The sequence below is a fragment of the Pseudophryne corroboree genome, chromosome 2 (assembly GCF_028390025.1).
Source record: "Pseudophryne corroboree isolate aPseCor3 chromosome 2, aPseCor3.hap2, whole genome shotgun sequence".
Taxonomy (NCBI): domain Eukaryota; kingdom Metazoa; phylum Chordata; class Amphibia; order Anura; family Myobatrachidae; genus Pseudophryne; species Pseudophryne corroboree.
Window position 1 is genome coordinate 863,736,320 of NC_086445.1, and position 27,737 is coordinate 863,764,056.

Sequence of the window (27,737 nt, forward strand, 5' to 3'; positions counted from 1 at the left end):
GAAATTTAAGAACTAAATTCAAATCCCAGGGAGCTGCAGGAGGAACAAATGGAGGTTGAATATGTACTACTCCTTGGAAAAACGTACGTACATCCTGTAGGGCAGCAATCTTCTACTGAAACCATACAGTCAACGCCGAGACTTGCACCCTCAAGGAAGCAACCTTCAACCCCTTATCCAATCCTGCCTGCAGAAAATCCAAAATTCTAGCTACTTTAAAGGCTCTTGGATTGTAATTTTTTCCAGAACACAAATGAATATAGGCTTGCCATATTCTATTATATACACGGGCCGAAGAAGGCTTTCTTGCTCTAAGCATGGTTTGGATTACTTGTTTTGAAAATCCTCTAGCTTCTAAGATAGAGGTTTCAACAGCCACGCCGTCAAAGACAGGCGATCCAGATGACTGTGACAACAAGGACCCTGCATTAACAGATCTGGACGTTGAGGGAGCAGTATCGGTGCTTCCACGGACATTCTCCACAGATCTGTGTACCAATGCCTTCTTGGCCAAGCTGGAGCTATTAGAATGATTGCTCCTTTTGCCTGTTTTATCTTTCTCACTACTCTGGGTAACAGAGATATTGGAGGGAACAGATATGCCAGCTGAAACCTCCATTCTACTGACAGTGCGTCTACCAGGACTGCTCCTGGGTCCCTTGTTCTTGATCCGTACCTCGGAACTTTGTTGTTTAGACGAGACGCCATAATGTCTATCTCCGGTAGACCCCATCTGTTCACCAGTGTCTGAAACACTTCTGGGTGTAGTGCCCATTCGGTTTCCTGAATGGTGTGCCGACAGAGAAAATCCGCTTCCCAATTTAGTACACCCGGGACAAATACTGCTGACAATGCTGGGAGATGGAGTTCTGCCCACTTTAGAATGGGAGTTACTTCCTCCATCAGACTCTTGCTGTGAGTCCCTCCTTGATGATTTAGGTATGCTACTGCCGTCGCATTGTCTGAGCGGATCTGGACTGGTCTTCCTTGTAGATCGTCCTTTGCCTGAACTAGGGCCAAGTAAATGGCTCTTATTTCTAACAGATTTATCGGCAGGCGACTTTCCCTTGCGGTCCATTTATCCTGGAACCATAGGCTTCCGAGTACCGCCCCCCAACCTTGCAGGCTGGCATCTGTCGTCAGGACTTGCCACTCTTTTATCCAAAAGGGTCTCCCCTTGTTTAAATGGTCTGTCTGTAGCCACCATGCTAGAGACCTTTTTACATTTACTGGAATCTTTATCATCTGCTTCTTTATTGTTTGATGATTTCCGTTCCATTTTGTCAAAATGAGATGCTGCAATGGTCTGGAGTGGAATTGCGCATATTCCACCATGTCGAACGTTGATACCATCAGACCCAACAGTCGCATTGCTGCATGGACTGACATTGTCTGGGCTTGCAACGCTTCCTGAGCCATGACCTGCACCTTGACTATTTTCTTCTCTGGTAAGAGAACTCTGCAGGTCTGAATCCAATATGGCTCCCAAATGAACCATCCGCTGTGATGGATTCAGGGACGACTTCTCCCAATTTATGAGCCACCCGTGTCTCTGTAAACAAACTATCGTCTGTTGGAGATGGCTCAACAGTAAATCTTGCGACTGTGCTAAGATTAATAGGTCGTCTAGGTATGGGAATATCCTTATCCCTTGTTTGCGCAGACAAGCTGCCATAACCACCATGATCTTGGTAAACACCCTGGGTGCTGTAGCTAGCCCGAAGGGCAGAGCTTGGAACTGGAAGTGTTCCTTGAGGATGGCAAACCTGAGGTAACACCGATGTGATAGTGCTATAGGCACATGTAGGCAAGCATCCCGCACATCCAGAGATACCATATAGTCTCCCGGTTCCATAGCCAACATTATGGAGCGTAACGTCTCCATGTGGAACTTCGGGATCCATATGTAATTGTTCAACATCTTCAGATTTAGTCAAAATGACCCATTTGGTTTCTGGATTAGAAACAGATTGGAGTGAGTAATACCCCTGTCCCTTTTGTGATGGAGGTACTGGGACAATCACACCTGACTGCAGTAATTTTTGGACCGCTTCTTGCAGGGCATTGGCCTTCGACTCTATACGAGACGGGCTGGTGCAAAAAAATCTTTGAGGAGGCTGCCTCGTGAATGGGAACCCATACCCCTGAGATACTACCTTCTGCACCCAGGCATCTGTTGTTGACTGTTGCCATGTGTGTGCAAATTGCAGGAGTCGGCCCCCAACCCTGGAATCCTCCAGGCGGAGGCCCGTCTCTTCAGGCTGAGGGCTTTTGTTCAGGTTTGGAAGCTGGCTTTTTGCTAGCCCACTGCTAACTACCCCTGGATTTAAACTGCGGTTGTTTAGGCTCCTCTTTACCTTTCGCTTTGCCAGCGAAATGAGCGAAATTTTAAACCCTTGGACTTAGGGTTGTAGGTAGCCGGAAATCTGACCTTCTTCGATTCAGCCTCTGACTCTAGGATATCCGATAAAGGTTTTCCAAATAATATATTACCCACGAAAGGCAATGCTTCCAATTCCTTCTTGGACTCCGCATCTGCCTTCCAGGTCCGTAGCCAGACTGCTCTGCGAGCGACTACTGCCAGGGCTGAAGCTTTAGAAGCAACAGTGCCTACATCAATAGCTGCTTCTTCTAAATACTGGGCAGATTGTCTTAAACGGCAAAGACGATCCTCTTGCTCCCTAGTAGGAGAGGGGATGTCATTCTCTAGTTCCTCTATCCATTCGCCCATTGCCTTTGCTATCCAGGCCGAAGCCATAGCAGGTCTTACCACTGCACCCACAAGAGAAAAAAATATTTTTCAATAGGCTCTCTACCCTCCTGTCTGTGACATCATTCAAAGAGGTAGATGACAGTGGCAAAGCAGATTTGTGCACTAGTCGCAGAACATGTGCATCTACTTTTGGAGGAACTTCTCTCTTCGAACAATCTCCAGCAGGAAATGGATAATAAGAATCCCATCTCCTAGGAATCTTATACTTTTTACCGGGCGCTGCCCAAGACTCATCCATCATTTCCGTCAACTCCTCTGACGCTGGAAATTCAGCTTTCACTGACTTTGTTCGTTTGAATACAGGTGCTTTTGCTTTTAACGCTGTCTTGGCTGGTTCTTCCAGAGAAAGCACAGCCTTTACTGCATTAATGAGTTCAGCTACATCATCTGAACTAAAGCTCTGCGACTGATCATCATACGGAGTTGAATCTATTGTTTCCGCATCATCATCCGATGTATCCTCTTGTGTAGTCTGCCATACAAACGTATCTGTCTTAGTCTTACCTACCCCTTGGTTGCTTGTAGAGGCTACTGGAACCAAACCATAGGAAGGGAGCTGCATGTATGGGTTCATAGTGTAACCTAACCCTTGAGGTGGTGCTACTGGAGCTAACCTGTCCGCTATTGAAGACAGAGTCTTTGCGAACATATTCCATGGTGGCTCTACTGGAGGTTGAACTAACTCCTCTTTTTTACTTCGCTGAAAAGCGAAACAGTTTGCACACAAACCCTCATAAGTGACCAATTGAATCATATCAATCACCCCTGACTTACAAGATAAGCATGTTAGGGCTGTAGGAGTGCTTGACAAATTCTCCTCATCACTTTTGCCGCTCAGACATTTTTTCTGATATTGACTACACAATTTTGTGACTGAACCACACCCTATAATCAGTATATAGAGGTGAAATCAATCTGACCACAGTGCACCTGATTTGAGGGTCAGAACAGGACTGACATTACACAGAAAAGTCAGCACACATACTAGCAGTCAGTCACATGTTAAAGCATTAGACATTGTCATATGAGAATACAACCTCCATAATAACTTACACATAAGTAGGAAAATTGTACTTCTGTTTAACTGGTTCTTTTTCAACATAACATGCAGAAAACACAATAATATACAGGTCTCATATGCAATAGGTACTAAAAATTAACAGTGCACACTAAGAAGTAGAAGGAATTTTTAGTACTGTATACCCTGCCTCCAGGGAGCGGGATACAGGGAGACTCACCACACTTCCATATCCAAGCAAAGACGCTCGAAAGACGCTGAGTGGATTCAGACGCTACTGGTGTACACTGCCGCTCTTGGTAACGGATAACGGACACGGACGCTCACCAACGGACACGGACGCTGAGCGACTCCACGTGCATGCAGACACTAAAGGCCTGCGACTCGGTCTGGGCGGGTTTATATCCAGTGTACACAACCGCAGCGTCTAAGCTGCGACCGAGTACCCTCGTGGTAGCGTCTGAGCCGGAAGTGAGGTCATTCAGTTCATGAAACGAGAGACCCGCGGGAACTGGCCATGAACTCGGAGGAGGGACGGCCAGGAGAGCGTCTGAAACCCCCTGTTGACTTAAACTCCCAGGATCGCGGCCTCACCTAGTCCTGGCGCCTATGATCCCCGGAGCGTAGCGCTGTCACACTCGAGATGTTCGGCGCATCAACACGCTGTTTGTAGTCTCCACCAAATCAGCGTAGCTGTGTCCTGACCCCTCTAGTAAGAGGAAGTCCATATACTCACTGTCTCCCCATGCTCCGGCCACAGCCTGGTAACGTCTGCTGGACCTGCTAGAACATCCGACACAGACGCCCGTCGAGACAGCACTGTACCGCGAAGGTAAGCGTTGTTGCGACCCGGTGGGGAGTTGTTGGAGCGACTCTTTCTAATACACGTTTAAGACGCTGTTAAGAGAAGTCGCTCAAACCAAAACAGTAAGTCTATAAAAATAAAGTAATGAAAACTTGAGGCTGCTTTCACAGCAGCCCTGTGACCATGCGGCTTCCTGCCGCACCAAGCAAAAAACTGATCTGACTGAGTCAGTGGGCGGGACTATATAGTGGAGGCACCAATGCATCCTGGGAGGCCAGAAAGCTCGTGACCGTGTTGGTGCCATTTTCGCTGTCGCTCGACAATATCCCAATGTTATCCTGTGGATAATCCTGTGGACCCAGCCAGAGAAATACTGGTTGTCAACATAAATGTGTAACAAGATTTAGCACTACAGGACCATCTTGAAAAGCAAACATGTACAAATAGATGCCACTTGTTAACAGGTATTGTTTGAGCAATATTCCTTGACATGTACGAACATTCACATTGTTAATACAAAAGAAGCCAAGCGAATTACTTTTTGCACCACTGGAACTTTGTTTTCATCACAAACAGGGCTGTTAGGAGCCAACATTTTACACTCTTGTTGGTTCTTCAAGATCTAAAAGAAGAAACATTATATTTGGATTTACAATTGTGAAAGCAAACATAAGACATATGTAAGCAATTATAAATAAAAATATCCCTCCCGTAGCTCTAATTGAATTAAAAAGAAACACTCAATGACCTCTTTATTAGGTACACCTTTCTGGTATATAGTAGGATTCCCCTATATTCATTGTGGAAGGCAAGGACAGACTTCAGGTCACAAGACAGTTCCCTGGAGGAAGAAGGCCAGGATAACATGAGATAACCATGGAATCATGCTAATCCTCCAAACACCTGAAGGAGAGGATAGTAAACTCAATATCATTATCATGGACACCAAAGTCCAGTAGGTGAGTAACTGATAAAGTGTCAGCGACATGGAGGTCCTTGCCACGTTTGTACACATCATCCAGATGGTACCTTTGGAGCTTGAGCATGAAACATTAGATTTGTGCAGACATTATGAAGGCGGTTTGCAGAGAATGGTGATAAGGGTTTGGTGGTCTGTCTTAATCAGCACTGGATGTCTATAGATGAACTTGCGAAACTGTTGACAAGCAAAGGATAGAGCCAATAGTTCCTTATCAATGTGAATGTAATGCAACTCAGTCTAGGTAAGGGCACTGCAAGCAATACCAATGTGTTTATTAAACTGCAGACAGACAGTGCCAAGAGCATGCTGGATGGCACTGCGGAGATCACAGGAACATGCACATCAAAAAACTTGGAGCACAGGGCTGGAAGTGAGCACAGCCGTGAGGTGAGAAATAGAGGCAGTATGGCAATCCAACCAACATCATTCAACGACGTTATTCAAAAGCTGACAGAGCCGGATTGTCAAAGTAGCAGTCTATTGATGTGCGGGTTCAGATGATGTGTCCCGCATTAGTCAAATGACAGATCAAAGTTTTACTTGCTGCTCCGCAAATACAAATGATTTTAGTCTGCCGGCAGACTTAGACGTTCGCTTACCGCGTCGTCCTCCTCCTTGGTCCTGGGCTCCCCGTTTACGGTGTCCGGCGTTCGGTGAGGACTTGCGGGCTCAGCGATGGTCCGTGCTCTCTACGATCTACGCGTTTCGCCTGTCCAGGCTTAGTCAGACTATCCTGACGAAGCCTGGACAGGCGAAACGCGTAGATCATCTGAACCCGCACATCAATAGACTGCTACTTTGTATGATATAAAATCAAACCAACAAAAAGTGACATTTGAAAAGAGGAAACATTCCACAACACAGGGGAGTAGAGTAAACCGCTACAAAGTGTATCAACTCCCTCTGAATTAGAAACAGTTACCACAAATATATGTGTCTTAATGTTTGTATGTGTATGTGTATTGTCCATATCTGTGAAAATTTGCACTTTTATAAGTAAATACTTTCTTGTGATCACAAGTGGGGAAAAAAAATTTTTAATACTATCTTTTATCTGCCAAAGGGCTTATAATTTGTGTTAACAATAAAAAGAATATATTTATAAAAATCTGTCTATAACAAAAGTCTTTATTGGGTTTATACAAAGTGAAGCGCTGGAAAAAAAATTCTCGTTCTCATAGTGCATATATCGTTTTGGGGAAGGAGTACCCCTAACAATCCCATATTTCCAATAGCAGCTACTTTGTATCCAATATATAGAAAGAGCTGAGCGCAGCTTGCCACCATCCAAACTATACAGTTGTAAGGTGTCAGTCATCAAGTTTAGGCTTGGACCTGCACCAACATGCAAAATGATTGTTCGCAACAAACACTGCAGCGTTCATTAAAGCAGGACATTTGTGGCGTTTACGCAAATGGTGACCACTGCAATGCATATTAAATGTTGCATGTGCTTCCACAGGCCACATACATCAAACTCCCATTTGAACTCCATTGCACTTTTTCTGGACTACTCATGTGGCATACATACATGTTTAGCAGTTACCTGTGTGGATTTTTTTCTCATGCAATTAATGTAAATAAGTTACATTATTACGAGTTCCACAAACAATCCTGTCCCTGTTGAGCTCACTTGTTAATGTACCATATCACATTACATAGTTAGTGAGGTTGAAATGAGGCAAAATGCCCATTGGGTTCAACCTGTATTCTGTGTTAAGCTGTTCATATTATAATGCACCTGCTGAAGTAATGGTTTAGTACCAATTGACAACTATGATTTTTACCAATCCCAGATATTAATGTCACTATGTTAAATGCTATAACCCTGGATACTATTTCCAGTTAAAAATTTGTCCAATCCATTTTTAAATGCATTTAAAGAGTCTGCTTTCTCCAGCAAGGAGTTCCAAATCTTTATTGCCCTTACCACGAAGAACCCTATCCTACGTTGTGTACGGAGTATTCTCTCCTCTAGCATCAGCGAGTGCCCACGTGTCCTATACAGAGTTCTTTTAATAAACAAATCCCCTGCTAACTCCTTGTAATGACCCTTTCCATATTTGAAGATATTAATAATCCTCTTAGATGCCTCTTTTCTAGTGTATACATATTTAACCTAGTAAGCCTTTCCTCATACTCCAGTGTCTCTACCCCTTTAATCAATTTAGTAGCTCGCCTTTGAACTCTTTCTAGTTCCCCGATACCTTTTTTATAATATGGTGCCCAAAATTGAACACAATATTCCAGGTGTGGACGTACCAATGAGTTGTACAGCGGCAGGATTACATCCTCGTCCCTTGTCTCAATACCCCGTTTTATGCACACAAGCACTTCACTTGCCTTTTTGCTGCATTTTGACATTGTGTACCATTATTAAGCCTATTATCTATGAGCACCCCCAAATCTTTTTCCACCACAGTTACCCCTATATTTTCCCCATTTAGAGTATAGGAAGAATGTGTTTTTTGTCACAAAATGCATAACTTGGCAATTTTTCTATATTGAACCTCATTCCCCATTTAGACGCCCAGCTTTCAAGTTTAAATAAGTAATTCTGTAGAGACTCCACATCAGTTTCTGAATTAATTACCTTACACAGTTTAGTATCATCTGCAAAGATTGACACTGTGCTTTCCAGGCCTATTCCTAGATCATTGATAAATATATTGAACAGTAGTGGGCCAAGTACGGACCCTTGTGGTATTCCGCTGACTACTGGTGCCCAGCTGGAGACCATCCCGTTGACCACTACTCATTGTACTCTGTTATCCAGCCAATTACCTGTCCATGTACAAGTAGTATATCCTAGGCCAAGTTCCCTCCTGTGAGGTACTGTATCAAAGGCTTTTGCAAAATCTAAATACACCACATCCACTGCTTTTGCCTGGTCAAGATTCTCGCTCACTTCCTTCTAGAAGCTAATTAAGTTAGTTTGACATGATCTGCGACTTATAAACCCATGCTGACTTTTGCTAATAATCTTATTAACCTGCAGATAATCCTCTATGCTATCCCTCAAAATACCTTCCAATATTTTACCCACTATAGAGGTTAAACTAACTGGTCTATAGTAACCAGAGTTATTTTTAGTTCCCTTTTTAAATAAAGACACTACCTCAGCTATGCACCAATCCTTTGGTACCATGCCTGATGTAATTTAACTATGGAAAATCAAGTATATGGGTTTTGCTAGCTGCGACCTAAGCTCCATAATAACCCTTGGATAAAAATCATCTGGGCCTGGTGATATATTAATCTTTATGTTGCTTAGTCTCTCTAGGACTACTTCCTCACTTAAACAAGCATCAAGCCAAGAGTCATTACCTTCACTATCGTTATGTACTACTCTCACCATCCGATCCTCCCTGGAGAATACGGAGGGGGGGAAAAATTGTTCAGTATTTCAGCTTTTATTTTATCATCGTTTATCAAAGCTCCCAATTTATCTTTTAATAGGCCTACGTTCTCCTTTTTTACCCTTTTACCGTTTGTGTATTTATAAAACTTTTTAGGATTGGATTTACGCTCCATAGTGATTTGCTGTTCGTTTTCCAATTTTAGCTGCCCTTATTACTTTTTTTATTGCATTCTTATAATGCTGGAATGACTCCTCCCCTTCATTCGCCTCTTTTTAGCCATTGCTTCTTTTACCTCCTTATTAAGCCACATTGGCTTTTGTTTCGTACTCCTGCGTTTACTGCTCATGGGAATGAATTTGTGTATATTGCTATCAAGCAACCCTTTTAAAGCTACCCACATTTCCATTGTGTCTTTACCATGAAACAAAACTTCCCAATCAATGTCGTTTAGTGCCTGTCTCAGCATATTGAAGTTAGCTTTTCTAAAGGTAAATGTTTTAGTTGTTACCTTATAGCTATGCTTCTTGAAACGGATGTCGAATGTGATCATATAGTGGTCACTGTTTCCCAAGGTCTCCCCAACTTTAGTGTTTGATATAATGTCCACATTATTGGTAATAACTAGGGGTCATTCAGACCTGATCGCACGCTAGGTTTTTTCGTTGCGCTGCGATCAGAACTGCGCATGCACCGCAATGCGCAGGCGCATTGCACGGGTACAGAGCGGATCGCTGCTGTGCGATGGGTTTAACGAAGAATCAATTCACACAGCCGATCGCAAGGAGATTGACAGGAAGAAGGCGTTTGTGGGTGTCAACTGACCGTTTTCTGGGAGTGGTTGGAAAAATGCAGGCGTGTCCAAGCATTTGCAGGGCGGGTGTCTGACGTCAATTCCGGGACCGGACAGGCTGAAGTGATCGCAAGGGCTAAGTAAGTTCAAGGCAACTCAGAAAGTGCACAAATATTTTTTGTACCGACCAGATGCACATGCGATCGCACACTTGTAAACCTTATGGGCGGCGACTATCTGCTCGCAGCAGTGCAAAAAACCCCTAGTGAGCGATCAGGTCTGAATTAGGCCCTAGATCCAGAATAGTTTTACCCCTAGTTGGGTCCTCGACTAATTGAGTCAAGTATTGATCCTTTAATGAATCTGCTGCTCCTAGTTTTTACACATGAATCGTTACTCCAATTTATATCCGGATAGTTAAAATCCCCTAACACTAGGATGTCCCCCATTCCCGCAGCTTTTTCAATTTGCAGTAAGAGTTGTTCCGCGTTATGTACACTAATATCTGGTTACTTGTAGCACATGCCAATGATTAGTTTCTTTGCTTCTGTGCCCCTACTTGTGATCTCAACCCATAGTGATCCCACGTTATCTCCAGCCCCCTTGTAAATACCATCTATTAAGTTTGGTTTTAGAGATGGTTTAACAAAGAGACATACCCCTCCTCCCCTTTTGGTAGCCGTATCCCTCCTGAAAAGAGTTTATCCCTACAAATTCGCAACCCAGTCGTGAGAGGCATCCCACCATGTTCCCATAATACCTATAATATCATACTGAGATTCTGATACAAGCCATTCCAATTGCCCCATTTCACCCGATAGGCTTCTTGCGTTTGCTAGCAAACATTTTAGCTTAGAGTCTCCCTTGCCAGTTTGTTTAAATGGTATCGTATCTATTTACAAGTGCCTTACTAGACTTACCCTTACCAACTGTTATTTTTTTCCCTCCCTTTCCACCCCATCATATTTAATACAGCCTCCCCCACTACTATCTCTATTTGACCCATTAAGACTTTCTAACCCCCCCCCCCCCCCTCATCCCTGATGTTAGTACCTTCCCTTATGCTAAGGACATCATTTTACATATACCGTATTGTGGAGCCATACTAGTCATTAGGTGATAAAATAAGATTTTACTCACCGGTAAATCTATTTCTCGTAGTCCGTAGTGGATGCTGGGGACTCCGTAAGGACCATGGGGAATAGTGGCTCCGCAGGAGACTGGGCACAGCTAAGAAAGATTTAGGACTACCTGGTGTGCACTGGCTCCTCCCACTATGACCCTCCTCCAGACTTCAGTAAGGATACTGTGCCCGGAAGAGCCGACATAATAAGGAAGGATTTTGAATCCCGGGTAAGACTCATACCAGCCACACCAATCACACCGTATAACTCGTGATACAATACCCAGTTAACAGTATGAACAATAACTGAGCCTCTCAACAGATGGCTCAACAATAACCCTTTAGTTAACATTAACTATATACAAGTATTGCAGACAGTCCGCACTTGGGACGGGCGCCCAGCATCCACTACGGACTACGAGAAATAGATTTACCGGTGAGTAAAATCTTATTTTCTCTGACGTCCTAGTGGATGCTGGGTACTCCGTAAGGACCATGGGGATTATACCAAAGCTCCCAAACGGGCGGGAGAGTGCGGATGACTCTGCAGCACCGAATGAGAGAACTCCAGGTCCTCCTCAGCCAGGGTATCAAATTTGTAGAATTTTGCAAACGTGTTAGCCCCCGACCAAGTAGCAGCTCGGCAAAGTTGTAAAGCCGAGACCCCTCGGGCAGCCGCCCAAGAAGAGCCCACTTTCCTCGTGGAATGGGCTTTTACAGATTTAGGCTGCGACAGGCCAGCCACAGAATGCGCAAGCTGAATTGTGCTACAAATCCAGCGAGCAATAGTCTGCTTTGAAGCAGGAGCACCCATCTTGTTTGGTGCATACAGGATAAATAGCGAGTCAGTCTTCCTGACTCCAGCCGTCCTGGAAACATAAATTTTCAAGGCCCTGACTACGTCCAGTAACTTGGAGTCCTCCAAGTCCCTAGTAGCCGCAGGCACCACGATAGGTTGGTTCAACTGAAAAGCTGATACCACCTTAGGAAGAAACTGGGGACGAGTCCTCAATTCTGCCCTATCCATATGGAAAATCAAATAGGGGCTTTTACATGACAAAGCCGCCAATTCTGACACGCGCCTTGCCGAAGCCAAGGCCAAAAGCATGACCACTTTCCACGTGAGATATTTTAAATCCACGGTTTTGAGTGGCTCAAACCAATGTGACTTTAGGAAACCCAACACCACGTTGAGGTCCCACGGTGCCACTGGAGGCACAAAAGGAGGCTGAATATGCAGCACTCCCTTGACAAATGTCTGAACTTCAGGCAGTGAAGCCAGTTCTTTTTGGAAGAACATCGACAGAGCCGAAATCTGGACCTTAATGGAACCCAGTTTTAGGCCCATAGTCACCCCTGACTGTAGAAAGTGCAGAAATCGACCTAGCTGGAATTCCTCCGTTGGGGCCTTCCTGGCCTCACACCACGCAACATATTTTCGCCATATGTGGTGATAATGTTGTACGGTTACATCTTTTCTAGCTTTAATAAGCGTAGGAATGACTTCCTCCAGGATACCCTTTTCTTTTCGGATCCGGTGTTCAACCGCCATGCCGTTAAACGCAGCCGCGGTAAGTCTTGGAACAGACAGGGCCCCTGCAGCAGCAGGTCCTGTCTGAGCGGCAGAGGCCATGGGTCCTCTGAGATTAATTCTTGAAGTTCCGGGTACCAAGACCTTCTTGGCCAATCTGGAACAATGAGAATGGTTCTTACTCCTCTTTTCTTTATTATCCTCAGTACCTTGGGAATGAGAGGAAGAGGAGGGAACACATAAACCGACCGGTACACACACGGTGTCACTAGAGCGTCCACAGCCATCGCCTGAGGGTCTCTTGACCTGGCGCAATATTTTTCTAGCTTTTTGTTTAAGCGGGACGCCATCATGTCCACCTGTGGCTTTTCCCAACGGTTTACAATCAGTTGGAAGACTTCTGGATGAAGTCCCCACTCTCCCGGGTGGAGGTCGTGCCTGCTGAGGAAGTCTGCTTCCCAGTTGTCCACTCCCGGAATGAACACTGCTGACAGTGCTAACACGTGATTTTCCGCCCATCGGAGAATCCTTGTGGCTTCTGCCATCGCCGTCCTGCTTCTTGTGCCGCCCTGTCGATTTACATGGGCGACTGCCGTGATGTTGTCTGACTGGATCAGAACCGGCTGGTTTTGAAGCAGGGGCTTTGCTTGACTTAGGGCATTGTAAATGGCCCTCAGTTCCAGAACATTTATGTGTAGGGAAGTCTCCTGACTTGACCAAAGTCCTTGGAAGTTTCTTCCCCGTGTGACTGCACCCCAGCCCCGAAGGCTGGCATCCGTGGTCACCAGGACCCAGTCCTGTATGCCGAATCTGCGGCCCTCTCTGAGATGAGTACTCTGCAGCCACCACAGCAGAGACACCCTGGTCCTTGGAGACAGGGTTATCAACCGATGCATTTGAAGATGCGATCCGGACCATTGGTCCAACAGGTCCCACTGAAAGGTTCTGGCATGGAACCTGCCGAATGGAATCGCTTCGTAGGAAGCTACCATCTTTCCCAGGACTCGCGTGCAATGATGCACCGACACCTGTTTTGGTTTCAGGAGGCCTCTCACTAGAGATGACAGCTCCTTGGCTTTCTCCTCTGGGAGAAACTTTTTTCTGGACTGTGTCCAAAATCATCCCCAGGAACAGTAGACGTGTCGCCGGAACCAGCTGAGACTTTGGAATATTCAGAATCCAACCGTGCTGGTGTAGCACCTCCTGAGATAATGCTACGCCGACCAACAACTGCTCTCTGGACCTCGCCCTTATCAGGAGATCGTACAAGTATGGGATAATTAAAACTCCCTTTTTCCGAAGGAGTATCATCATTTCGGCCATTACCTTGGTAAATACCCTCGGTGCCGTGGACAGGCCGAACGGCAACGTCTGGAATTGGTAATGACAATCCTGTACCACAAATCTGAGGTACTCCTGGTGAGGATGGTAAATGGGGACATGCAGTTAGGCATCCTTGATGTCCAGAGATACCATGTAATCTCCCTCTTCCAGGCTTGCAATAACCGCCCTGAGCGATTCCATCTTGAACTTGAATTTTCTTAAATATGTGTTCAAGGATTTCAAATTTAAAATGGGTCTCACCGAACCGTCCGGTTTCGGTACCACAAGCATTGTGGAATAGTAACCCCGTCCTTGTTGAAGTAGGGGCACCTTGACTATCACCTGCTGGGAATACAGCTTGTGAATTGCCTCTAACACAGCCTCCCTTTCTGAATGAGTCGTTGGTAAGGCAGATTTGAGGAAACGGCGGGGGGTGGGGGGGGTGTCTCGAATTCCAGCCTGTACCCCTGAGATACCACTTGAAGGATCCAGGGATCTACCTGTGAGCGAGCCCACTGATTGCTGAAGTTTTTGAGACGGCCCCCCACCGTACCTGGCTCCGCCTGCTGAGCCCCAGCGTCATGCGGCGGACTTAGCAGAAGTAGCGGGGGAGGACTTTTGTTCCTGGGAAGTGGCTGTATGCTGCAGCTTTTTTCCCCTACCTCTGCCTCTGGGCAGAAAGGACACGCCTCTACACCGTCTGCTCTTTTGGGGGCGAAAGGACTGCACCTGATAATACGGTGCTCTCTTTGGTTGTGAGGGGACATGTGGCAAAAATGCTGACTTCCCAGCTGTTGCTGTGGACACTAAGTCTGAAAGACCATCCCCGAACAACTCCTCACCCTTATAAGGCAAAACTTCCATGTGCCTTTTAGAATCTGCATCACCTGTCCACTGCCGGGTCCATAACCCTCTCCTGGCACAAATGGACAGTGCACTTATTTTTGATGCCAGCCGGCAAATATCCCTCTGTGCATCTCTTATGTAAAAGACAGCGTCTTTAATATGCTCTACGTTTAGCAATATAGTGTCCCTGTCTAGGGTGTCAATGTTTTCTGACAGGGAGTCTGACCATGCAGCTGCAGCACTGCACATCCATGCTGAGGCAATAGCTGGTCACAGTAGAATACCAGTGTGTGTATATATAGCTTTCTGGAGAGCCTCCTGCTTTCTGTCAGCAGGTTCCTTTATGGCGGCCGTATCCTGGGACGGCAGTGCCACCTTTTTTGATAAGCGCGTAAGTGCTTTATCCACCCTAGGGGGTGTTTCCCAACGTGACCTATCCTCTGGCGGGAAAGGGTACGCCATTAGTAATTTTTTTGAAATTACCAATTTTTTATCGGGGGAAGCCCACGCTAGTTCACACACTTTATTCAATTCTTCAGAAGGGGGAAAAAATAAGATTTTACTTACCGATAAATCTATTTCTCGTAGTCCGTAGTGGATGCTGGGGACTCCGTCAGGACCATGGGGATTAGCGGCTCCGCAGGAGACAGGGCACAAAAATAAAGCTTTAGGATCAGGTGGTGTGCACTGGCTCCTCCCCCTATGACCCTCCTCCAAGCCTCAGTTAGGATACTGTGCCCGGACGAGCGTACACAATAAGGAAGGATTTTGAATCCCGGGTAAGACTCATACCAGCCACACCAATCACACCGTACAACTTGTGATCTGAACCCAGTTAACAGTATGACAACGTAGGAGCCTCTGAACAGACGGCTCACAACAATAACAACCCGATTTCTTTGTAACAATAACTATGTACAAGTATTGCAGACAATCCGCACTTGGGATGGGCGCCCAGCATCCACTACGGACTACGAGAAATAGATTTATCGGTAAGTAAAATCTTATTTTCTCTAACGTCCTAGTGGATGCTGGGGACTCCGTCAGGACCATGGGGATTATACCAAAGCTCCCAAACGGGCGGGAGAGTGCGGATGACTCTGCAGCACCGAATGAGAGAACTCCAGGTCCTCTTTAGCCAGGGTATCAAATTTGTAGAATTTTACAAACGTGTTCTCCCCCGGCCACGTAGCTGCTCGGCAGAGTTGTAATGCCGAGACCCCTCGGGCAGCCGCCCAGGATGAGCCCACCTTCCTTGTGGAATGGGCCTTGACAGATTTAGGCTGTGGCAGGCCTGCCACAGAATGTGCAAGTTGAATTGTGCTACAAATCCAACGAGCAATCGTCTGATTAGAAGCAGGAGCACCCAGCTTGTTGGGTGCATACAGTATAAACAGCGAGTCAGATTTTCTGACTCCAGCCGTCCTTGAAATATATATTTTCAATGCCCTGACAACGTCCAGCAACTTGGAATCCTCCAAATCGCTAGTAGCCGCAGGCACCACAATAGGCTGGTTCAGGTGAAACGCTGACACCACCTTAGGCAGAAAATGAGGACGCTTCCGCAGTTCTGCCCTGTCCGAATGGAAAATCAGATATGGGCTTTTATACGATAAAGCCGCCAATTCTGACACTCTCCTGGCTGAAGCCAGGGCCAGTAGCATGGTTACTTTCCATGTAAGATATTTCAAATCCGCCGATTTGAGTGGCTCAAACCAATGGGATTTGAGAAAATCCAAAACTACATTAAGGTCCCACGGAGCCACTGGGGGCACAACCGGGGGCTGTATATGTAGTACTCCTTTTACAAAAGTCTGGACTTCAGGAATTGAAGCCAATTCTTTCTGGAAGAAAATCGACAGGGCCGAAATTTGAACCTTAATGGACCCCAACTTGAGGCCCATAGACAATCCTGTTTGCAGGAAATGTAGGAATCGACCCAATTGAAATTCCTCCGTGGGGGCCTTCCTGGCCTCACACCACGCAACATATTTTCTCCAAATGCGGTGATAATGTTGTGCAGTCACCTCCTTCCTGGCTTTTACCAGTGTAGGAATGACCTCTTCCGGAATGCCTTTTTCCCTTAGAATTCGGCGTTCAACCGCCATGCCGTCAAACGCAGCCGCGGTAAGTCTTGGAATAGACACGGTCCCTGCTGAAGCAGGTCCCGTCTTAGAGGTAAAGGCCACGAATCTTCCGTGAGCATCTCCTGAAGTTCCGGGTACCAAGTTCTTCTTGGCCAATCCGGAGCCACGAGTATCGTTCTTACTCCCCTTTGCCGTATAATTCTCAGTACTTTTGGTATGAGAGGCAGAGGAGGAAACACATACACTGACTGGAACACCCACGGCGTTACCAGAGCGTCCACAGCTATTGCCTGAGGGTCTCTTGACCTGGCGCAATACCTGTCCAGTTTTTTGTTGAGGCGAGACGCCATCATGTCCACCTTTGGTTTTTCCCAACGGTTCACAATCATGTGGAAGACTTCTGGATGAAGTCCCCACTCTCCCGGGTGTAGATCGTGTCTGCTGAGGAAGTCTGCTTCCCAGTTGTCCACTCCCGGAATGAACACTGCTGACAGTGCTATCACATTATCTTCCGCCCAGCGAAGAATCCTTGCAGCTTCTGCCATTGCTCTCCTGCTTCTTGTGCCGCCCTGTCTGTTTACGTGGGCGACTGCCGTGATGTTGTCCGACTGGATCAACACCGGCTGACCCTGAAGCAGGGGTTTTGCCAGGCTTAGAGCATTGTAAATCGCTCTTAGCTCCAGTATATTTATGTGAAGAGACATCTCCAGGCTTGACCATACTCCCTGGAAGTTTCTTCCCTGTGTGACCGCTCCCCAGCCTCTCAGACTGGCATCCGTGGTCACCAGGACCCAGTCCTGTATGCCGAATCTGCGGCCCTCTAACAGATGAGCACTCTGCAACCACCACAGAAGAGACACCCTTGTCCGTGGCGACAAGGTTATCCGCTGATGCATCTGCAGATGCGATCCGGACCATTTGTCCAGCAGATCCCACTGAAAAGTTCGTGCGTGGAATCTGCCGAATGGAATCGCTTCGTAAGAAGCCACCATCTTTCCCAGGACTCTTGTGCATTGATGCACAGACACTTTCCCTGGTTTTAGGAGGTTCCTGACAAGTTCGGATAACTCCTTGGCTTTCTCCTCCGGAAGAAACACCTTTTTCAGAACCGTGTCCAGAATCATTCCCAGGAACAGCAGACGTGTCGTCGGGGTCAATTGAGATTTTGGAAAATTCAGAATCCACCCGTGTTGTTGCAGCACTATTTGGGTTAGTGCTACTACGTCCCCCAGCTGTTCCCTGGACCTTGCCCTTATCAGGAGATCGTCCAAGTAAGGGATAATTAATACGCCTTTTCTTCGTAGAAGAAACATCATTTCGGCAATTACCTTGGTAAAGACCCGAGGTGCCGTGGACAATCCAAACGGCAGCGTCTGAAACTGATAGACAGTTTTGCACCACGAACCTGAGGTACCCTTGATGTGAAGGGCAAATTGGGACATGCAGGTAAGCATCCTTGATGTCCAGGGACACCATAAAGTCCCCTTCTTCCAGATTCGCTATCACTGCTCTGAGTGACTCCATCTTGAACTTGAATTTTTGTATGTACAGGTTCAAAGATTTCAGATTTAGAATAGGTCTTACCGAGCCGTCCGGCTTCGGTACCACAAATAGTGTGGAATAATACCCCTTTCCCTGTTGTAGGAGGGGTACCTTGACTATCACCTGCTGAGAATACAGCTTGTGAATGGCTTCCAATACCGTCGCCCTGTCTGAGGGAGACGTTGGCAGAGCAGACTTTAGGAACCGGCGAGGGGGAGACTTCTCGAATTCCAACCTGTAACCCTGAGATATTATCTGCAGGATCCAGGGGTCCACCTGTGAGTGAGCCCACTGTGCGCTGAAATTCTTGAGTCGACCCCCCACCGCCCCTGAGTCCGCTTGTAAAGCCCCAACGTCATGCTGAGGGCTTTGCAGAAGCCGGGGGGGGCTTCTGCTCCTGGGAAGAAGCTGCTTGGTGCACTCTCTTACCCTTTCCTTTGCCTCGGGGCAAATATGACTGTCCTTTCGCCCGCTTGTTCCTATAGGAACGAAAGGACTGCGGCTGAAAAGACGGTGTCTTTTTCTGTTGGGAGGGGACCTGAGGTAAAAAGGTGGATTTCCCGGCTGTTGCCGTGGCCACCAAATCCGATAGACCGACCCCAAATAATTCCTCCCCCTTATACGGCAATACTTCCATATGCAGTTTGGAATCCGCATCACCTGACCATTGTCGCGTCCATAAACTTCTTCTGGCAGATATGGACATCGCACTTACTCTCGATGCCAGAGTGCAAATATCCCTCTGTGCATCTCGCATATATAGAAATGCATCCTTTAAATGCTCTATAGTCAGTAAAATACTGTCCCTATCCAGGGTATCAATATTTTCAGTCAGGGAATCCGACCAAACCACCCCAGCACTGCACATCCATGCAGAGGCGATGGCTGGTCGCAGTATAACACCAGTATGAGTGTATATACTTTTCAGGGTAGTTTCCAGCCTCCTATCTGCTGGATCCTTGAGGGCGGCCGTTTCAGGAGACGGTAACGCCACTTGTTTTGATAAGCGTGTGAGCGCCTTATCCACCCTAGGGGGTGTTTCCCAGCGCGCCCTAACCTCTGGCGGGAAAGGATATAATGCCAATAACTTCTTTGAAATTAGCAGTTTTCTATCGGGGTTAACCCACGCTTCATCACACACTTCATTCAATTCGTCTGATTCAGGAAAAACCTACAGGTAGTTTTTTCAGACCCCACATAATACCCCTTTTTGTGGTACATGCAGTATCAGAGATATGTAAAGCCTCCTTCATTGCCGTGATCATATAACGTGTGGCCCTACTGGAAAATACGTTTGTTTCTTCACCGTCGACACTAGATTCGGTGTCCGTGTCTGGGTCTGTGTCGACCGACTGAGGTAAAGGGCGTTTTACAGCCCCTGACGGTGTCTGAGACGCCTGTACAGGTACTAACTGGTTTTCCGGCCGTCTCATGTCGTCAACTGATTTTTGTAATGTGCTGACATTATCACGTAATTCCATAAATAAAGCCATCCATTCCGGTGTCGACTCCCTAGGGGGTGACATCACCATTACCGGCAATTGCTCCGCCTCCACACCAACATCGTCCTCATACATGTCGACACACACGTACCGACACACAGGGAATGCTCTTATCGAAGACAGGACCCCACGAGCCCTTTGGGGAGACAGAGGGAGAGTTTGCCAGCACACACCCAAGCGCTATAAATATATAGGAACAACCCTATAGAAGTGTTGTCTCCCTTATAGCAGCTTAATATATATCAAAAACGCCAAAAAAAGTGCCCCCCCCCCCTCTCGTTTTTACCCCGTTTCTGTAGTGCAGTGCAGGGGAGAGTCCTGGGAGCCTTCCTCGCAGCGGAGCTGAGCAGGAAAATGGCGCTGTGTGCTGAGGAGATAGGCCCCGCCCCCTATTTCGGCGGGCTCTTCTCCGGAGTTTGTGAGACCTGGCAGGGGTTAAATACATCCATATAGCCCCAAGGGCTATATGTGATGTATTTTTTTAGCCAGAACAAGGTATTCTCATTGCTGCCCAGGGCGCCCCCTGCACCCTCCGTGACCGCTGGTGTGAAGTGTGTGACAACAATGGCGCACAGCTGCAGTGCTGTGCGCTACCTCATGAAGACTGAAAAGTCTTCTGCCGCCGGTTTCTGGACCTCTTCGCTTTTCGGCATCTGTAAGGGGGTCGGCGGCGCGGCTCCGGGACCGGACTCCATGGCTGGGCCTGTGTTCGATCCCTCTGGAGCTAATGGTGTCCAGTAGCCTAAGAAGCCAATCCATCCTGCACGCAGGTGAGTTCACTTCTTCTCCCCTAAGTCCCTCGTTGCAGTGAGCCTGTTGCCAGCAGGACTCACTGAAAATAAAAAACCTAAAAACTTTTTCTAAGCAGCTCTTTAGGAGAGCCACCTAGATTGCACCCTGCTCGGACGGGCACAAAAACCTAACTGAGGCTTGGAGGAGGGTCATAGGGGGAGGAGCCAGTGCACTCCACCTGATCCTAAAGCTTTATTTTTGTGCCCTGTCTCCTGCGGAGCCGCTAATCCCCATGGTCCTGACGGAGTCCCCAGCATCCACTAGAACGTTAGAGAAACTACTGGTAGTTTTTTCTCCCCAAACATAATACCCTTTTTTGTGGTACCTGGGGTCACCTCAGAAATGTGTAAAACATTTTTCATTGCCTCAATCATATATCGAGTGGCCCTATTGGACATTACATTAGTCTCTTCGTCGTCGACACTGGTATCAGTATCCGTGTCGACATCTGTGTCTGCCATCTGAGGTAGCGGGCGTTTTAGAGCCCCTGATGACTTTTGAGACGTCTGGGCAGGCACGGGCTGAGAAGCCGGCTGCCCCGCATTTGGCATGTCGTCAAATTTTTTATGTAAGGAGTCGACACTTTCGCGTAATTCCTTCCACAAGTCCATCCACTCCGGTGTCTGCCCCGCAGGGGGTGACAACACATTTATAGGCACCTGCTCCTCCTCCACATAAGTCTCCTCATCAAACATGTCGACACAGCCATACCGACACCGCACACACACAGGGAATGCTCTGACAGAAGACAGGACCCCACAAACCCCATTTGGGGAGACAGTGAGAGAGTATGCCAGCACACACCAGAGCGCTATATAAATCAGGGATTAACTAAATTATATCCCTATAGCTGCTATATGTATATTGCGCCTAAATTTAGTGCCCCCCCCCTCTTTTTTACCCTTTTCTGTAGTGTAGACTGCAGGGGAGAGCCAGGGAGCTTCCTTCCAGCGGAGCTGTGAGGGAGAAATGGCGCCAGTGTGCTGAAGGAGATAGCTCCGCCCCTTTTTCGGCGGACTTTTCTCCCGCTTTTTTATGGATTCTGGCAGGGGTATTTATCACATATATAGCCTCTGGGGCTATATATTGTGATATATTTGCCAGCCAAGGTGTATTTATTGCTTCTCAGGGCCCCCCCCCCCCCCCAGCGCCCTGCACCCTCAGTGACCGGAGTGTGAAGTGGGTATGAGGAGCAATGGCGCACAGCTGCAGTGCTATGCGCTACCTTGGTGAAGACTGATGTCTTCTGCCGCCGATTTTCCGGATTCTTCTTGCTTCTGGCTCTGTAAGGGGGCCGGCGGCGCGGCTCCGGGACCGAACACCAATGGCCGGTTCCATGCGGTCGATCCCTCTGGAGCTAATGGTGTCCAGTAGCCTAAGAAGCCCAAGCTACCACCAGTTAGGTAGGTTCGCTTCTTCTCCCCTTAGTCCCTCGCTGCAGTGAGTCTGTTGCCAGCAGATCTCACTGTAAAATAAAAAACCTAAAATATACTCTCTCTCTAGGAGCTCAGGAGAGCCCCTAGTGTGCATCCAGCTCAGCCGGGCACAGGATTCTAACTGAAGTCTGGAGGAGGGTCATAGTGGGAGGAGCCAGTGCACACCAGGTAGTCCTAAATCTTTCTTAGCTGTGCCAAGTCTCCTGCGGAGCCGCTATTCCCCATGGTCCTTACGGAGTCCCCAGCATCCACTAGGACGTCAGAGAAATTGGGAATATTTTGGGCTATACCTGTGTCAGTACCCATGCAAATACCCTTGGTGGCTGATCTTTCGCTCCCCCCTTCTCCAACCCCAAATTGATCACTACCCCCATCCTTACTGTTCTCACTGTTTGACCCGTAGCTTCTAGATAAACCCTCCCCCCAGGCTCCTAGTTTAAAAGAGCTCCTCCAACCTTCTAACCATCCTGCCCCCCACAAACCCTTCCTTCCTACACCAGTCTCTAAGCCACACATTTACCTCCCTAATCTCCCTCTGCCTCCCTGGGCTAGCACGTGGCACTGGTAATATTTCGGAGATGGGGCCATAAATGTGTTCTCAAGACAGGGCAAGTCAATGGATTAATAGTAGTTGCCACAATATCTGACCCTACCTTCTGCATATCGCAGCAGAAAGTGAGTCAGATCAAGCAATGATTTTCTATCTTCAATTGTCAAGTGTTGGTGAGCCTGTGCACACTAGCCTCACTTTCCTGTTCTTAGCTGGCAGCAGTGGAACCCAATGAAGTCTTCTGCTGCTGAAACCCATCCTCTTTGAGGTTCAATGTGTCCTGCATTCAGGGATGTCTTCTACATGCAATGCATGGTTGTTGGAGCTATCATCACCTTCCTGTCAGCCTGAACTAGTCCGGCCCTCTCCTCTGACCTGTATTATCATCATTAGGACATTACTGCCCACAGACCTGTTACTCACTGAATGTTATTTCTCTGACGTCCTAGTGGATGCTGGGAACTCCGTAAGGACCATGGGGAATAGCGGGCTCCGAAGGAGGCTGGGCACTCTAGAAAGATTTATGACTACCTGGTGTGCACTGGCTCCTCCCACTATGACCCTCCTCCAAGCCTCAGTTAGATTTTGTGCCCGGCCGAGGTTGGATGCACACTAGGGGCTCTCCTGAGCCTTTAGAAAGAAAGTATAGAAATTAGGTTTTTTATTTTCAGTGAGACCTGCTGGCAACAGGCTCACTGCAGCGAGGGACTAAGGGGAGAAGAAGCGAACCTGCCTGCTTGCAGCCAGCTTGGGCTTCTTAGGCTACTGGACACCATTAGCTCCAGAGGGATCGACCGCAGGCCCAGCCTTGGTGTTCGGTCCCGGAGCCGCGCCGCCGTCCCCCTTACAGAGCCAGAAGCAAGAAGAGGTCCGGAAAATCGGCGGCAGAAGACATCAGTCTTCACCAAGGTAGCGCACAGCACTGCAGCTGTGCGCCATTGCTCCTCACACACACTTCACACTCCGGTCACGGAGGGTGCAGGGCGCTGGGGGCGGGGGGGCGCCCTGAGAAGCAATAATAACACCTTGGCTGGCAAAAATACCACAATATATAGCCCCAGAGGCTATATATGTGGAAAATACCCCTGCCAGAATATAGGAAAAAGCGGGAGAATAGTCTGCGGAAAAGGGGCGGAGCTATCTCCTTCAGCACACTGGCGCCATTTTCCCTCACAGCTCCGCTGGAAGGAAGCTCCCTGGCTCTCCCCTGCAGTCTACAAGGGTAAAAAAGAGAGGGGGGGCACAAAATTTAGGCGCAGTATACATTTATATAGAAAAAGCAGCTATAGGGGACATAACTCAGTTAGTCCCTGCATTATATAGCGCTCTGGTGTGTGCTGGCATACTCTCACTTTGTCCCCCCAAAGGGCTTTTGTGGGTCCTGTCCTCTGTTAGAGCATTCCCTGTGTGTGTGCGGTGTGTCGGTACGGCTGTGTCGACATGTTTGATGAGGATAATGATGTGGAGACGGAGCAGATGCCTTTAGAAGGGATGTCACCCCCTGCGGGGCAGACACCTGAGTGGATAAGCTTATGGAACGAAATGAGTGCACGTATAGACTCCTTGCATAAGAAATTTGACGACATGCCAAATGTGGGACAGCCGACTTCTCAGCTCGTGCCTGTCCAGGCGTCTCAAAGGTCATCAGGGGCTCTGAAACGCCCGCTACCTCAGATCGCAGACGTCGACACTGATACTGACACCAGTGTCGACGACGATGAGTCTAACCTGATGCCCACTAAGGCCATTCACTGCATGATTGAGGCAATGAAAGAGGTGTTACACATTTCTGATATAAATACAGGTACCACTGAAAAGGGTATTATGGCCCTCATTCCGAGTTGATCGCTCGCAAGGCGAATTTAGCAGAGTTGCTCATGCCAAGCCTACGCCTACTGGGAGTGTATCTTAGCTTCTTAAAATTGCGACCGATGTATTCGCAATATTGCGATTTCAAACTACTTAGCAGTTTCAGAGTAGCTTCAGACTTACTCGGCATCTGCGATCAGTTCAGTGCTTGTCGTTCCTGGTTTGACGTCATAAACACACCCAGCGTTCGCCCAGACACTCCCCCGTTTCTCCGGCCACTCCTGCGTTTTTTCCGGAAACGGTAGCGTCTTTATCCACACGCCCCGAAAACGCTGTGTTTCCGGCCAGTAACACCCATTTCCTGTCAATCACACTACGTTCGCCAGAGCGAAGAAAAAGCCGTGAGTAAAAATACTATCTTCATTGTAAAATTACTTGGCGCAGTCGCAGTGCGAATATTGCGCATGCGTACTAAGCGGAATTTCACTGCGATGCGATGAAAATTACCGAGCGAACGACTCGGAATGAGGGCCTATGTTTGGGGAGAAAAAACTACCCGTAGTTTTTCCCCCATCAGATGAATTAAATGAAGTGTGTGAAGAAGCGTGGGCTTTCCCCGATAAAAAATTGGTAATTCCTAAGAAGGTACTAATGGCGTTCCCTTTTCCGCCAGAGGATAGGTCACGTTGGGAAACACCTCCTAGGGTGGATAAAGCGCTCACACGTTTGTCTAAAAAGGTGGCACTACCGTCTCCGGATACGGCCGCCCTCAAGGAACCTGCTGATAGAAAGCAGGAGGCGATCCTGAAGTCTGTATACACACACTCAGGCATTATACTTAGGCCAGCTATTGCGTCAGCATGGATGTGCAGTGCTGCCGCTGCGTGGTCAGATAAACTGTTAGAAAATATTGACACACTAGACAGAGACACGATTCTGCTAACCATAGACCATATCAAAGACTCAGTCTTATATATGAGAGATGCACAGAGGGAAATCTGCCGGCTGGCATCTAAAGTAAGAGCATTGTCCATTTCTGCTAGGAGAGGCTTATGGACTCGCCAGTGGACAGGAGATGCAGATTCTAAAAGGCACATGGAAGTTTTGCCTTATAAGGGTGAGGAATTATTTGGGGATGGTCTCTCGGACCTAGTTTTCACAGCAACGTCTGGGAAGTCAGCATTTTTACCCCATGTCCCCTCACAGCCTAAGAAGGCGCCGTTTTATCAGGTTCAGTCCTTTCGGACCCAGAAAAACAAGCGTGGAAAAGGCGGGTCTTTTCTGTCCAGAGGCAGAGGTAGGGGAAAAAGGCTGCAACAATCAGCAGGTTCCCAGGAGCAAAAGTCCTCCTCTGCTTCTTCTTCCAAGTCCGCCACATGACGGTGGGGCTCCACAGGCGGAGCCAGGTACGGTGGGGGGCCGCCTCAAGAATTTCAGCGATCAGTGGGCTCGCTCACAGGTGGATCCCTGGATCCTTCAAATAGTATCTCAGGGGTACAAACTGGAATTCGAGGCGTCTCCACCCCACCGGTTCCTAAAATCTGCCTTGCCGATTGCTCCCTCAGACAGGGAGGCGGTGCTAGCGGCAATTCACAAGCTGTATTCCCAGCAGGTGATAATCAAGGTACCCCTACTTCAACAAGGCCGGGGTTACTATTCCACACTATTTGTGGTGCCGAAACCGGACGGTTCGGTGAGACCCATTTTAAATTTGAAATCCTTGAACACATACATAAAAAAATTCAAGTTCAAGATGGAATCGCTCAGGGCGGTTATTGCAAGCCTGGACGAGGGGGATTACATGGTATCCCTGGACATCAAGGATGCTTACTTGCATGTCCCCATTTACCATCCTCACCAGGAGTACCTCAGATTTGTGGTACAGGATTGCCATTACCAATTCCAGACGCTGCCGTTTGGACTGTCCACGGCACCGAGGGTATTTACCAAGGTTATGGCGGAAATAATGATAATCCTTCAAAAAAAGGGAGTTTTAATTATCCCGTACTTGGACGATCTCCTAATAAAGGCGAGGTCCAAGGAACAGTTGTTGGTGGAGTAGCACTATCTCAGGAAGTGCTGCACCAGCACGGCTGGATTCTGAATATCCCAAAGTCACAGCTGGTTCCGACGACACGTCTACTGTTCCTGGGTATGATTCTGGATACAGTCCAGAAAAAAGTGTTTCTCCCGGAGGAGAAAGCCAGGGAGTTGTCATCTCTAGTCAGAGACCTCCTGAAACCAAAACAGGTATCGGTGCATCACTGCACGCGGGTCCTGGGAAAGATGGTAGCTTCTTACGAAGCAATTCCCTTCGGCAGGTTCCATGCCAGAATCTTTCAGTGGGACCTGTTGGACAAATGGTCCGGATCGCATCTTCAGATGCATCGCTTAATAATCCTGTCTCCAAGAACCAGGGTGTCTCTACTGTGGTGGCTGCAGAGTGCCCATCTTCTAGAGGGCCGCAGGTTCGGCATACAGGACTGGGTCCTGGTGACCACGGATGCCAGCCTTCGAGGCTGGGGGGCAGTCACACGGGGAAGAAACTTCCAAGGACTATGGTCGAGTCAGAAGACTTCCCTTCAGATAAATATTCTGGAACTAAGGGCCATTTACAATGCCCTAAGTCAAGCAAAATCCCTGCTCCTACACCAGCCGGTGCAGATCCAGTCAGACAACATCACGGCAGTCGCCCATGTAAATCGACAGGGCGGCACAAGAAGCAGGATGGCAATGGCAGAAGCCACAAGAATTCTCCGATGGGCGGAGAATCATGTACTAGCACTGTCAGCAGTGTTCATTCCGGGAGTGGACAACTGGGAAGCAGACTTCCTCAGCAGACACGACCTCCACCCGGGAGAGTGGGGACTTCATCCAGAAGTCTTCCAGATGCTGGTAAACCGTTGGGAAAAACCACAGGTGGACATGATGGCGTCCCGCCTCAACAAAAAGTTAAAAAGATATTGCGCCAGGTCAAGGGACCCTCAGGCGATAGCTGTGGACGCTCTAGTGACACCGTGGGTGTACCAGTCGGTTTATGTGTTCCCTCCTCTGCCTCTCATACCAAAGGTATTGAGAATAATAAGAAAGCGAGGAGTAAACACAATTCTCGTGGTTCCGGATTGGCCAAGACGAGCGTGGTACCCGGAACTTCAAGAGATGATCTCAGAGGACCCGTGGCCTCTGCCGCTCAGACAAGACCTGCTACAGCAGGGGCCCTGTCTGTTCCAAGACTTACCGCGGCTGCGTTTGACGGCATGGCGGTTGAACGCTGGATCCTGAAGGAAAAATAAGAATTTACTTACCGATAATTCTATTTCTCGTAGTCCGTAGTGGATGCTGGGAACTCCGTAAGGACCATGGGGAATAGCGGCTCCGCAGGAGACTGGGCACAAAAGTAAAAGCTTTAGGACTACCTGGTGTGCACTGGCTCCTCCCCCTATGACCCTCCTCCAAGCCTCAGTTA

The 27,737-nt window shown here is 47.8% G+C and overlaps 1 protein-coding gene across 5 annotated transcripts in view; it reads right to left on the reverse strand.

The window, feature by feature from the left end:
* The window catches only part of SPAG5 (sperm associated antigen 5), a 417,322-nt gene that overhangs the window by 356,974 nt on the left and 32,611 nt on the right, over positions 1 to 27,737 (reverse strand). For 4 of the 5 annotated variants that reach the window (XM_063955870.1, XM_063955871.1, XM_063955872.1 and 1 more), the window contains exon 2: positions 5,135 to 5,218. In XM_063955870.1, coding sequence (XP_063811940.1) covers positions 5,135 to 5,191 — 57 coding nt within the window. In that variant the 5' untranslated portion in view covers positions 5,192 to 5,218. Of the gene's footprint in view, positions 1 to 5,134; positions 5,219 to 5,344; positions 5,433 to 27,737 lie in introns of those variants that run through there. The other variant, XM_063955874.1, reaches the window with a different exon arrangement.